The sequence below is a fragment of the Diuraphis noxia genome, unplaced genomic scaffold (genome assembly GCF_037042655.1).
Source record: "Diuraphis noxia isolate RWA-SAM2 unplaced genomic scaffold, SU_Dnox_SAM2 contig0003, whole genome shotgun sequence".
Classification (NCBI taxonomy): Eukaryota; Metazoa; Arthropoda; class Insecta; order Hemiptera; family Aphididae; genus Diuraphis; species Diuraphis noxia.
In genome coordinates, this window is record NW_028301713.1 from 24,365,581 (window position 1) to 24,380,809 (window position 15,229).

The 15,229-nt window shown below is 26.4% G+C and overlaps 1 protein-coding gene across 1 annotated transcript; it reads left to right on the forward strand.

Moving 5' to 3' along the window:
• The first annotated feature begins 8,898 nt into the window (after positions 1 to 8,898).
• LOC107167913 (uncharacterized) lies at positions 8,899 to 12,547 on the forward strand. Its single transcript, XM_089222451.1, has 5 exons — positions 8,899 to 9,271; positions 9,345 to 9,481; positions 10,339 to 10,470; positions 10,543 to 10,642; positions 12,052 to 12,547. The coding sequence occupies exons 1-5, from the start codon at positions 9,136 to 9,138 to the stop codon at positions 12,213 to 12,215; spliced, it is 669 nt and encodes a 222-aa protein (XP_089078577.1). The 5' UTR covers positions 8,899 to 9,135; the 3' UTR covers positions 12,216 to 12,547.
• The last annotated feature ends 2,682 nt before the right edge of the window (positions 12,548 to 15,229 follow it).

Below are 15,229 nucleotides of genomic sequence, written 5' to 3' on the forward strand. Positions count from 1 at the left end.
AGGTCCCCTGCGCATATATAGGAATCTTTTGTATATCACAGGTAGTCACACAAATTCGGCCAATTCAATTACTATTGTTTATTACAATACTCTCCCTCACTATCTCTTTCTCTCTCTTTCTCGCCGTATATATCTATTGTTGTGTAAGGAATGCGACCGTACAACTTCATGTATAACAATAACAACGTACGTCCCCGGCACACACACACCACCTGCCCAACCCTAAGGTACTTAATAGCTGATACCATCTCTTTTCGAGACTTCATAGTAATGTGATCTTACCTGCAGGTGTTCCGTCTTTTTTCTGACACTGCATCGTTTCGTCCATTACAATATGTGTAGGTAGTTTTGAAATATGCGAATGCTTTAAAATCTCAACCCCGGTCTTATGTGGTATATATATCGGTATGAAAATTGGCAACAACGCCTAAAACTTCCGTACGCAATCGTGTTGTTAAAAATCAGGTAAAATCGTACGGAATCGTATAATGGACGAAACGACGCAGTGTCAAAAAAAAAACACCTGGTGAGATCACATTACCATGAAGTCTCGAAAAGAGATTATATCAGTTATTAAGTACCTAAGGGTTTGGAAGGTGGTGTGTGTGTGCCAGGGTGGCGGGGACAGTGGTGGTGACGAGCCGTTGTTATTGTTATACAATAGGGTGTACGGTCGCATTCCTTACACAACAATAGATATATACGGTGAGAAAGAAAGAGAAAGAGATAGCGAGGGAGAGATGATCATAGCCGGGAGGTATTGTAATAAACAATAGTAATTGAATTGGCCAAATTTGTGCAACTACCTGTGGTATACAAAATATTCCTATATGCACAGGGGACCTACAACGTAGACGTGTATTTGTATGACAATTACAGCTACAAGTGGTTAAAGAAAATCGAAGTTTGGTATACTAAAATATTATATTTTAAAAATTTATAACCGTTGTTGACGGGCTTATGACTAATAAAATAAAAATAAATATAATATGTAGTGATTTTAATTACCTACATATTATTATTATGTATTTAAGTTAACCCTAAGTTTTTATTAAAATTATTATTGAAATTGCGACTATGGTGGTACTGCAGTATCAAAACTTTCAAAATAATAACTTAAACATAAGTATATGCGTTTCAATGAACTTGAAACTTAATAAAAACGTTTTTATTCCCTGACAATAATTGACAAAAACTAATGGACGTTACATGGCCCCACATCAATTTCTCAACTACGGCACTATTTAGAAAAACAAGACCCTCATGGTATGTTATAATTTTATTACCTATCTATATAGTAAATATTTTGTAATTATTTTAATACAAATTCTAACATACAAGTAACATTTATTAATTTTACAAAAAGTACTTAAATTAATGGTTGTACAGCTTGTTTTCCTGTTCTCTGTACAATATGAGTGGTTTTAGTTATCCTAAATATAAGTTTCAAACATATGAATGTATTCTAATGTATTGCAGTTTAATATAAAAATTAACCCGTACATTTTGTTAGAATACAAATAACTATTAACAAATAAAATATATAGCTATTTATAAGGTTGCCATCTCTCCAGGTTACACCCGGATACTCCGGTTTTACAAATAAATCTACGGGCTACGGGTTCAGTGAATTATTCTCTGCAGGGTTATTGTAAAATTAGTATTAATTTTGTCTAATACGTAATGTTCCAATATTGAAAATTTAAAAAAAATGTAAAGTACGATTTTAAACTTCAATAAACATATTTTGCACTTTTCAACATCTAATAAAATATGTGATTAAATTAAATTTTTTTCTTCAGATTGTTATACCTTTTATTAATTACATTTTAATTTTTATCTGTTATACGCATAGGTTGATAATATAGTATAATTGTATTTACCTTTTTTTTGCTTATCAGCCTATTTCGTCTCCGGTTTGGTTAAGTTAGGTATCCAATCTGAATAGTTTTTCGAATATAATGATATTATATCATTGAATTCTAATTTTAAAATATCCATTAAAGTGACCCAATTGTAACCTACTGTACAGCAGAGCGACATCTCCTTTCTCACTTTATTATATTCATAACCATTATAAGTAATTATAAAAAATCGAAGTTTGGTAGAAAAAACCTACATTTTACAAATTATACATCAAGAAGTAAAATATATTTTTCATCTACTTAAAAAAAAAAAAAAAATCGCTACATCTAAACCCATTGACAATACACTAGTGATTAACACAAATAAATAAAAAATAAAATTATTAATTTTACCAGTTATAATGTAAAGCGAGTTACCACTAATACTTATATTTTTAGGGACATCAATAGGTACTAAAATTCACGGTAGGCCTATGAGAGGCAATTTTCGGTTACATTCCTATAAAAAGAAACATAATTATACAAAGATAGGAAAATGCACTTTGGCAGTGCGGAGTGGTCGAGCGGGAAACCGAGATATTCCATATTGACCGGTGGGCTGAATTGCCTATACAAAAAGTTCACTGTCAGCTGTAAATTTAAACTACAATAATTTTGTGTTGAATTTAACTGTTGACTTTAATATGTTTTGAGTCTAACTTAGTATGTAAAAGAATAATTGAAAATTGTTTTCTGCTCTTTAATATCTATCAAATAAAATATAATATATAATATAATAATAAAATATATTTAACTCAATGACTTATGATAATCTTGAAGCATTCATGTTAATGTCTATAAGAAAATACATTTTGATGGAACTAAATAATAATATAATAATAACTGGGTACTAATAGAAATCATTTAAGTTAGTGTTATTGTAATTATTTGCTTAACAGACATGTCGGGCGTCTCCAAACTACGGCCTGCGAACAAATTTTACCGGCCCTTTTCATAAGTGAACTCAGCCGTGAAAAATAGTATTGCGATTTTTTGAGATAAGAAATGTAATCGAAATATTTTTAAATTAAAAGAATTGATCTTTGCATTTACTTATAGATTGTAAATGTATTTGAAACTTAGCTTTTTTGGTGGATATCACAAAACACGTGAATAATTACAATGTCAAATTACAAGGTAGAGATGTACTCATTTTTGATATTTTCATTTTTATTAAATGTGTGCTTAATCTGGAAATATATCATCTTGCTGCGATTATTACTATAAAATACTAATAACATAATATTGTCAATCATGTTATTACCTATTTTGTTTGATCCAGACTTTCATCAATTCAAGCAACATAATATGTGTTATAATACCATAAAAATACTGCAGGAACTTTAGTGTATTACAGTTTATTAAAATATCAAAAGTACACGCCAATTAACCATACGTTGTTATTACATCATTTTCAGAATTTAATTTACACATTTATATTAATTAATAGTCTCAGAGTTTGTTTTTGTCGACAGGTAATTTAATTCCGATTTTTAATAACTGGAATAATCATACTTAAGAATATTGGAACCAGTAACATAGAATGAAACAAAACTATATCATAGGATAGTTTTATTGTCGGATTAATAATATAATGTGGTAGTGTGGGTATTTGTTTTTCACCGTAATAATTATGAAGACGTCGATCCCCGATAAGAATAATATTAAGGGGATTCGATACCGTGATTTTCTGTCATTGTCTAGCACATGTGCGTTATAGGATTTTAGCCGTATTTTTTGCCAAACGTACCGATGGCTATAGCGAAGTGATAAGAATTATAAAAACAGATTTGAATTTGTCATCATATCTACTTGAAATCGACTTTCCCGCATTTTTGATTTTTTGATTTTAACTTCAACAAAAATTTAAAAATGACAATTTTTTAATTAAAATTTTTAATATAACATAAGCATAACATTAATTAGAATTTGGAAGATAATATCGAAAATGTTGAAAAGTCTGTCTCAAGTAGTCTTGACAACAAATTGAAATCTGTTTTTATAATTCTTGTTGCTTCACTATTTCCATCGGTATGTTTAGCAAAAAATACGGCTAAAATCCTATAACGCGCATGTGTTAGACAAAGACAGAAAATCACGGTATCGAATCCCCTTAATAACCATTGTTTCTTGATGACCCACAGTTGACTATACGTACATTTAACCTGTCGACGCGGGCTCTAGGCAAATTATACCAACGCGTTTATTATAGTATTACAGTGAAACCTTTAATGGTTATCTCTTAAGAGGACGTCTAACCCGCATGTGTTTTATCCTACCTTACACACGTACGACCTTGCAAATTATCGTTTGCTAGTTTCAATAGGGTATTGTCAGTTTTGATAGAGTGAATCCATCTATTATCAAACATTTAGATAACAACATTATCTGTGTTCTCTCGTTGGTTTTTTACGATATTTTAATTTTTAAGTAAGTTATGGGTATATAAATTATTTATCGTAAGTATAAAGTAATTAATTTTCTAATTTGTTTTTATACGTTTGATGTTCTTTAATAAAACACTACAAAATTCACTCTCCTTCCCAAATTTTGCCGCCCTAGGTTACTGCCTACAGTGCCTAATGGGAAATCCGCCTCTGAGTATATTATGCTATATTAATATCAATAGTACAAACAATTTAATCATACATCGTTATTACATTATTTTCAGAATTTAATTTACATACTTGTATTTATTAATAGTTTTCAAAGAGTTGGGTATAAATAAACGATTAGGTACAATTAAGCCACTACAATAGCTTTGTTACGGTAATCGGTAAAAAACGACACGGAAAAAACGTCACTGAAAAAAACGACAAAGTTATACGTTATAATAATTATTAAGTAATACAGTATATACTATATAGTATTATATTATTATTATTATTATTATTATACTATTTATACTAAAAGTAACAACAATTATAGGCTGAGCGTTTAATCGAACCCATACCAAAAAGTGTCGTAGATAATATATATGTATATATATACACAAAAATATACGTAAAATACTATTATTATATTATTAAAGGCTTAAAATGTATTACTTTGGATAATAATAATAGGATTATCGATATAAATTGAAACATTCATACATTTTGTGTCAGTTACATTTCGACGTGAATACCGTTAGGTACCTATGTGATGTACTGATGTAGCTGAAGGAATGTTATACTTAAAAACTATAATGCCAGAAAATGGTTCAGCTATATTAGAATATTTCGACGATACTTATATAGTTATATATGACCGGTACATTTAGAAGAATTAATTCGACACAAGATAATTGCATACGTTTGCGGAATTGTCCACCCTTATATCCACGTCACGTATGAAATGTCCATAATATCACATTCGATGGTGATCGAACTAATAATTAAACTGAGGGATGGAATCATAGATTATCAAAGTTCTAGTGGGCCATTTCCGTCCTTCTATATGGGTATTGATAACGAAAATCCGACTGGAGGTAGCGAATGACAAATAAAAAATGTTATTTAAAATATGCATTGGGGACATAACAAAAAAAAAATCAAAGATTTATGAAGAGTGACAAGATAAGTTAAAAAATATCAGTGATGAATACCTATTCAAGCGGGGAAAGAGATATCCCAATTTTTTTAAAGGCTATAGCATATACTATCCGATTTTTAAAACTATTGTTAATTTTTTTTTTTATATAACAGCTATTATAATTTTAATTTTAATTTTTATATTTCACCAAATCGTCTATAGCTATATTGTGCCATTATTTTATCATATAAACTTAAAAACAATGATTGTGATTTTTAGATAAAAATAGGTACATTGTAATTATTACGGTGAAAAATAAATACCCACACAACCACATTATATTATTAATTCGACAATAAAACTATCCTATGATATAGTTTTGTTTCATTCTATGTTACTGGTTCCAATTCTTAATTATGATTATTCCAGTTATTAAAAATCGGAATTAAATTACCTGTCGACAAAAACAAACTCTGTGACTATTAATTAATATTAATGTGTAAATTAAATTCTGAAAATTATGTAATAGCAACGTATGGTTAATTGGCTTGTACTATTGATATTTTAATAAATTATAATGCCTCATAATTCCTGCAGTTTTATTAAGGTATTATAACACATACCTATTATGTTGTTTGAATCAAACAAAATAGGTAACAAAAAAAAAGTGTATACATTATAGACTTAAAAATACTATGGATCATGTAATTTACAATTAAATAGGTAATAACGTGAATGACAATATTATGTAATTGGTATTTTATAGTATAGGGGCGTAGCGTGCATGTAAGCACTGTAAGCACTGCTTACACTTTAAATGAAAGAAAAAATAAATTTGATCAATCTCGACCAATAGATACATAATAAATGATTTTTAAAATTTTAATTTTATTTATAAAATATTTAAGTTATAGCTGGTAGTGGTTTTTGTTATTGTTTATTTGTGTCGTACGCAGTATACTGATTACCAACTATTTTAAGAAAATCATCGATTGTAGGTCTATTTTTAATCCATTCTGTATTATCATAATTCATAATACGATATACAGTGTATCACATTCTGAAATTGCCTCGCAACTGTTGTTTTCGAATAGTCTATAATGCCATAGTGGGGGTCACGTATTTAACTAGCGTTTGTAGGCACATTTGATTATGCTTACGCGAGAAACAAGGAGCGACCGCCGACCAGTACGTAGCGTCGTAGCCGGACGCGTTGTAGACTGTAGTCGTTTTTACGTACATTGTCACTGTCATTCGCCTAATAGACTTTTGAAGTATTTATACTTCGATTTCTTTATTTTCTCGAAGACTCGAATTTATAACATGGATTCATTAAAAATTTTAAAAGGATAACATTTTTTTATACATAATTTATAATTAGGTATTTAGATATAGTACCTATATTCTAATCACTTTTGAAAAAAAAAATTTCACTGCTTACATATTTTTAATACCCACGCCACGTCACTGAAAATATAGTAATAATCGGCTGTATGTAAACTGCGGCAAAATTAACCTTTTTCTAAAAGTCGGTATGTAAACTGCGGCAAAACCGATTAGATACATTATACAAACTGCGGCAATTAATTTTATATACCTTCTATATATACTAAATTATATAAATATCGTGTAAAAATATGTGTTATGACATCTATTTATCTAGACTATTAGAGTATTAGGCGTAAAAATAAAGAAAAACCAATTTTCAAAATTGAAAAATATTATTATTATTAAAAATTATTTTAAGAGATCTTAATGATCGTATTATAATCAAAAAAAAAAAAAAAAATATTGAAAAATATTATTAATATTATTAAAAAATATTTAAAAGATCGTATAGGGCTCTTATAATCAAAAAAAAATACTTAATTAAAAAAATAAAATAATAATACAATAGATACCTAATTAACATTTTGTCGTTTGTTCTTACAACATACATTTTTTTTAAAAATTTATATCTTGAAATTCGTCCATCTTCTTTCATTTTTCGCGGTTCGTTAATAAATTTGTATTTTTGCGTTGTCGCTTTATTTCTTTTTTGTATTACCCCTTCTTTTACACTTCTAATTTTTATATATGTGTCAACTTGAATATCCTGTAAAGCATCTATAAATTTATATAGTAATAGATAATGATGATACAAATACGCATTAAATTTTGAATGGAAAGATTCACATACATTATTTGTTATAACTTCTTCTTTTGATGCCCACAAAGAAGGAGGGAATAAGTCTTGCATATAAGTTTCTGTCAAATAGTCGCAAAATTGTACTGTTTTATTATTAGATGGCATATCTGCAATTAAATCAAAAACAAACGAATCTTCGACTTCGTCAGTGTCAAGGAACGGGAGACCAAAAATATAATTTAAAAATTTTCCTTCATCTGTGTCTTCTTCAATGTAAAGATTATATAGACCCAAATTTTGTAATTTTCTAAACCACTAGTATTAACAAATGTAAAGGAACCGATATTACCGATATGTTTCGATATATCTTAAAAATACATTTGGATTTACCTTACCAATTTGTACGCAAGACAAATTAAACGATATACGTATATGGTAGGTATATACATAGGTATATACATAGAAGGTATATAAAATAAATTGCCACAGTTTGTATAATGTATCTTATCGGTTTTGCCGCAGATTGTATAATCTTAATTTTTTTTTTGCCGTAGTTTATATATCGACTTTTAGAAAAAGGTTAATTTTGCCGCAGTTTACCATCTCCCTAATAATCGCAGCAAGATACATTTCCGGATTAGTCCGGTTTAATGAGGTTCTACTGTCTCGAGATTTTGCCTAAACTCTTTTACAAAAGTGTAAATATCAAAAATAAGAATATTTCTACCTTATATATTTTGACATTGAAACCATTCACGTGTTTCGTGATATCCACCAAAAAAGCTAATTTTCAAACCAACTTACAATCCGTAAGTAAATGCAATGATCGATTCTTTTAATTTAAAAATATTTCGATTACATTAATTCTTATCTCAAAAAATCGTAGTACTATTTTTTCATGAAGCGGTCGGTTAAAACATGTTCGCGGGCCGTAGTTTAGAGACCCCTGACATACGTTTAACAAATAATTACCTACATAACATTAACTCGAAAGATTACTATTAGTACGTAGTAAGTTATTATTATTATATCATTATATTGTTCCATCAACATTTATTTTTCTATAGACATTAACATGAATGCTTCAAGATTATCATAAATTATTGAGTTAAATATATTTTATTATTTTATATATTATATTATATTTTATAGGCATTAAAGAGTAGAAAACAATTTTCGATTATTCTTTTATCATACTAATTTTATAAAGACTCAAAAAGTCAACAGTTAAATTTCCCGCAGTCACAGAATTAGTGTAGTTAGCAGCGCCGCAGCGCCGCAGCGGTGTTATCATCCTTAGAGTTTATAGCCAATGGAGCCATGTAACCGCCCATTTTCATGTGATTATTGATTTTAGCCATCTTACCGAGTCCAGACTTCTATGATTACTGATTGGTGTGATTAGCAAAGCCTCAGTCTCACTCGTATTGTTTATGTCCTTAATGACTATTATATTCTCTGTAAGTGTTGTAGGTAGTAAGTACCTAATTATTTAAAAAGTATAATTACTTATTAGTTGTTTATCTTTGATACAAATTTCTGTTGTTATAATATTACTTATAATAATTCATAAGAATTTGACTTTATAAAATGGCGTCTTCTCAAGAAAAACCAGGAAAGCATAATGGACCCGAAGACGCACAAATCATTGTGTCTATAATGAAAGATTTGGGAATTGATGAATATGATCAACAAGTTTTAAATCATCTTTTGGAGTTTAACTACAGTAATTATTACTACAATGAAACTAATTTGTAGTGTTTCACCAATATGAATAATTTGTATTTTTTATTTGTTAGGAAACACAACACAACTGTTGGAAGATGCTAAGTCGTTTTCAAACTTCGCCAACAAGAAGCAGATAGATGCCGATGATGTGAAAATGGCAAAGAAATTTTCGGACAGCAAAGAACTTCATCGACCTCCTGCACACGATGTAAGGTCATTTCAACTAAAATTAATTGTACTACATATTTCCAGTATAATTTATTAAATTTCATTATGTATCAAGTTGAATTATGATAAAAGAATGGACCATTATTTACAAATTAAAATGTGTTTAATCAACATTATTGATAGTTATTATTAGGGCTCGGATGTTGTTGCACTAAAAATGTTATAAAATTGATTGCATTATTGCTGTGAAAAAAACCTAAAATTGCACTTAAAATTTACACTAAAAATTGCAATAAAAAAATATTTTGTACAAAATAATTTAAAAAAAATGTATTAACAAATTATTTTATGAAATGGATTAAGTCATTTTATTAAGTTATATTATAAAGTTTTATTAGATAGGTTTTAAACGAGTAGATAATAAAAAATATTCAAATTCAAATTCTTATCAGTTGTCATTAAAAATCTGGTAAATTGTGCGGTCTTCTTATTTTTTCAAAAATCTACAAATAATTTTGTAAAAATTTAAAACTATTTATTTAAACTATTTTTTATTTGTTTTTTTTTTTTAAACCTTACCTTACCTTAAAAATTATATTGCACTGTATTATCAACAAAAAAAAGTGAAAACATAAAAAAATACATAAAATTGTATTGAAAATGACGACAATCAACAAAATTGCAATAAAATTGAAAAAAGGTCAAAAACTGCAAAAATTTGCACTTAAAATTTTTATATTATAAAAGCAACAAATCCAAACAATAGAAAAAAATTGCAAATGCCACAACATCCGAGTTATTATTAATAATAATGTTATATTATTAGTTACATTTGTTATTTTAATTACAAATGAACCTAAGATTTTAGAGTTTATAGTCCAATGTTTTAATTTTAAGGTATTAACTACGGCCGCAAAACGCGAAGTAAACTTTAAGCCTTTACCTCCCATAAGACCTGCCCATGGACTGCGAATTCCACATGATAGTTCAAATTTCTTACAAACAAACTACAGGCTTCGGAATAATTTGGTAGTAGTATATGTATAAAAAACTAAGCTACCAGTGCAATTTTATTTTCATTTTAATATTTTTTATGTATAGAATTCTAGAAGAAACATGCGTAAGGACTCTAAAACAACAGGTGCAGAAATGTTGGAGGCGTCTAGAGAATTTGAAATCAAAGATGAACCTTTCCAACAATGTAATTAAATTAATCTAATTTATTTTATTTTATTATTTAATTTTGATACTTTTAAATTGCATGCCATGCATTAAATTTATACTTCATATATACAAATGATAAGACACAGGTAATTTGCAAAATTGTTTATATATTTAGTAATAATACATAATAATAATATTTGGGTTCTTTTATATACATCATCATTAACAAATTTTAATAATATCTTAGTAAAAAAAGTTATAAACTATCTTATATAAAAATGTGCTTGTGGCTGATTTGCTTATAGTAAATTTATCCATCCAATAAAATTATGATTTCTGGTACTGTAAATTGAATAAATAAACTTATAATATTTAGTAAGACAATTTGTTCATTAAAATATTAAAATTGATATGTTTTCAAAAACCAATAATAGAGTTAGTTTTTTTTTATAAATTTGTTGTGATTGCATCTATAATTATTAGCATTGGTTGTAATAATTTATCATGCTTGGACATTTTATTAGTGTATTTTGACAGATAGACCAAACAAAAATGTTTTTTAATGCTTATACTCACGTAAAAATAAAAATATGACACCAGAATAAATCTATATTATTCAACTGTAAGTTAAGCTTTGTATTTCATACAATTTACAAATCAATAACACCATTTATTCTTGATTAATCTAGATCTTATTGATTTTATTCTAAAATTGATATCTATTATGTGATTTTGATACTATATTAATGATTCATATGGTTTATATATTGTAAATTATTTCATTTTCATTATCTTATTTAATAGAACACTTATATGATGATTATTATAAGAGTAACTAATCCCAATATTATATTGTACAAATATTTAAAAAATGATGACATTTTAAATCGCAAGTAACAAATAACTTAAATTGTTTTTTTAACATATATCCTCTACAAATATGTATACTATAACTTATGTTAGAAATATGAATACTGAGTATAAATGGTGAAATTTCTTTAGCGAATAACATGTATTATAGATGTTACAGCTATCACAAAAACAAATTAAGAACTAATGAATAAAATTATGAAGATTGAAACCATAAAGAACATAAAACAAGATATTAGGTAGTAGGGAATTTTTATACATGATTAATTAATCTCCTTAGAAGACATTAAGACAATTAGGTTTGATTTGCTAATACCTATTAACATTGGAATAATTCATAATTCGCTATCAAATTTATCAGTTATTTAAATTTTTGAAAATGACTGACTGAATAACTAATAAATCAATTTTCAGGGGGGGGGGGGGGTTGGAATCTTGACCACCCTAAGGGGTAGTTGTGGTCGTTCTGATTACATTAAATTCAGATAGATCTGTTCTGAGATCATAGAAAGTATAATTCTTGGATAAAACTGTGAATTTATTTTTAATTTGTAATAGTAACTTTCATATTTTCAGCCTGTCAAATCAATAATTCAATGGATCTGCAAGAAAAGATTAAAAATCGTCGAAGCAGTCAAGAAAGCGTTGGAGAAAAGGATAAAGCTGAACTTATGGGTTCTCAGGCTTGTCAAAACTGTTCATATTCTGATATTGCGCGTGACGATAATCCCAAAAAATAACTTAATAATAGTGTGTAATTTATCGTGGATAATATTATAAAAATAATAATTCTATAAAATATTATCATTCATTTTTATTCAATATTACATTTTACTTAAGTCTATAGTTAAAAGCCTATTAAAACTAATCATATAATAATCAACTAGAAGTTTTATCATATTTATATTAAGTTATGATTTGATGTAAAACATTTTATAAAGTTTAAAAAGTAAGCTGATAAATAATTGTATTATGTAAACTTAACATTGTTAAGTTAACTATGCTTTTTGAATTTATACTATAATAAATACATACATTTATCATAAATTAACTATACAGGGTGATTTTTTTATCGAAGAACACTCATTATTTAAAAAAGTATTGAATTTTTTCAAAATATTTTTTTACATTGTTTCAAGTTGTTAAAAAACAAACGTTTTTATTAAAAAATTATATTTTTAAATATTTTTTATCCTTATATTTTTTAAGTTTTTTACTTTTTTGAATGATAACATAGAGTTTTAATTTTATATTCCAAAGCAGAATATTTATAAGTATTTTGATTCATAAAAATCGAATTTAGGACGAGTAGTTTATGAGTTATAAGTATTTAAAGTTTAGACAAGCGGAGTAGTGGACAAACATTTTGCGGGGTAACCCCGTACCACTCCACTCGGCCAATCTAAACTTTAAATACTTATAACTCATAAACTACTCGTCCTAAATTCGATTTTTATGAAACAAAATACTTAGAAAAATATTCTGCTTTGGAATATGAAATTAAAACTCTATGTCGTCATTCAAAAAAATTAAAAACTTAAAAAATTATAAGGATAAAAAACATTTAAAAATATAAATTTTTGAATAAACATAAGTTGAAACTATGTAAAAAAATATTTTGAAAAAGTCAATACTTTTTTAAATAATGAGTGTTCTTCGATAAAAAAATCACCCTGTATAGTTATAAGTTTTTTTTTTAGAAGTTTTAAAATTATAAGCCTAAAGTATTTAATACTCTGATCACTTTTAGTTCTTATGTATTCATGAAACTTTTTATAATAATAACGCGATTAATAATATTTAGTTAAGTTAATCATGTATATTCGTCAAATATTATTACTTTAAAGGTTATTAGTACTTTTATCAAATATAAACAAGAATACTACAATAAATAAGTTTTTGACTAATATGTTTTGGTTTAAAAATGTATTTGAATAATTTATAAATTAATAGATTAGTTTATCAATAATTGGTTTATTGTTTCATGTATTCATTAGTCAACTTAACTCACTTAACTGATCGTATTAATAAAAACATTATATTAGTTTGAAAATTATGTTATTGCTATTCAGCTGATAAGATTTTTGTAAAACAAATTTATAATGGATTGTTAATTTGATCATGGTAATTAAATCATCTTGCCTATATCGTTTTGTAAAATTTACCGTTAAAATTATATTAGTAATTGTTAATCAAAAATATTGTCCATGTAGCAGTGACCATCATTTTGTAACATTGTTAAAATGGTACATTTATTTATAAATTGATGATTTATGTCATAAATTTAAAATCTTATAATTTGTAGAGTTACGCTAAAATACCTTGTAGAAATAATAATAATTATTTTGATCTTTATTTGATCTTTGTCTTATTAGTTATTAATTCAATGATTTAATCATTAATTATGAAAATTTTTTAATTTTAATTTATTTAATAAAACACAATAACTATAATTTTTTTGATTTTTCATGAAACAATGAAACATATTTTCTTCTATATTCATTTCACAGTCATTTCTTGCAGCATAAAACAAATATATGTAGTTATTAAAACTAGAAGAAATAAATAAACAAGAAAATGTACCTACCTATTTTTAAATTGAAACAAAAACTTTTAATATATATTATAATAAATATATTTAGGTCATTAAAATTGTATTTATAATAATTTAGAAATATATTGGGAGAATACATAAATACATTTTGTGAAATCAAAACAAAACATTTGATATTCAAGTTTGAATAAAACAGCTTTGACAAAATTTTACAATATAAATTGAAAAATGTTGCGTTGAAACTAAATAGATTTATTACAATAATATTAATGTGGATTATTATAAAGTAAAACAACACAGATAATGAACTGTAATTTCCAAACAATTTTATATTTATTTATACATTTTACATTGGGTATCTTAAATGAAAATTGGAATAATATTGATTTGTTTACCCAAAAATCAGTCACTTATCCGCTAGTGGTGAGTTTAATACGGTTAACAAAATATTATGTACGCCGATTGTGGCTAATTCAATCTTAATTAGTTAAAAAGTAGTTACACCTAAAGTAGCATATACATATTTAGATATTGAATAGCAAAAAATATTATTATTAATATTATCAGAAAAGTCATAAGCAAATATTATAAGCTAACAAATTGTATTTATAGCAATGTTCAGATTTCATAAGGAACTCCACAATATTAACTATTATAGGCATACATCAATTCATTTCTTGAAAAACCTCAATATATTTTACTGAAATTTGTAAGGTAGGTACGCATAAAAGCATTGCTTAGTTCGTTAATAAGATTAATTCTTCATAATATAATCCCTCTGTATGAGCTGGTCAGTGGGGATCATTCTTGCATGTTGATAGGTATTAATAAAACTTGTCAATAAAAACAAAACAAAAACATTTCATTGTGTGGAAAAATTATTTTGTATAAAATATAAGTTTTATTTAAGTAAAAAATCATGTAAAATATACATGTATATTGTATACTTATAAAATGTTTGTATAATATAGCTACTTTCAGCTACTTATTTTCACTGATAAATTTAGTTATTTTTTTTTTTGAACGGATTTATTTAAAAATCATTTAATGATAAAATGATAAACAATAACCATTTTGTGTATTTTTTCAAAATTATATGTTCATCTTTTGGTAAATAAAAATACCTATGAATATACTTTTTATACTTAAGTAATATGTATATGACTGAGCAACTGTTTATTTTGACAGTTTATAGATTTT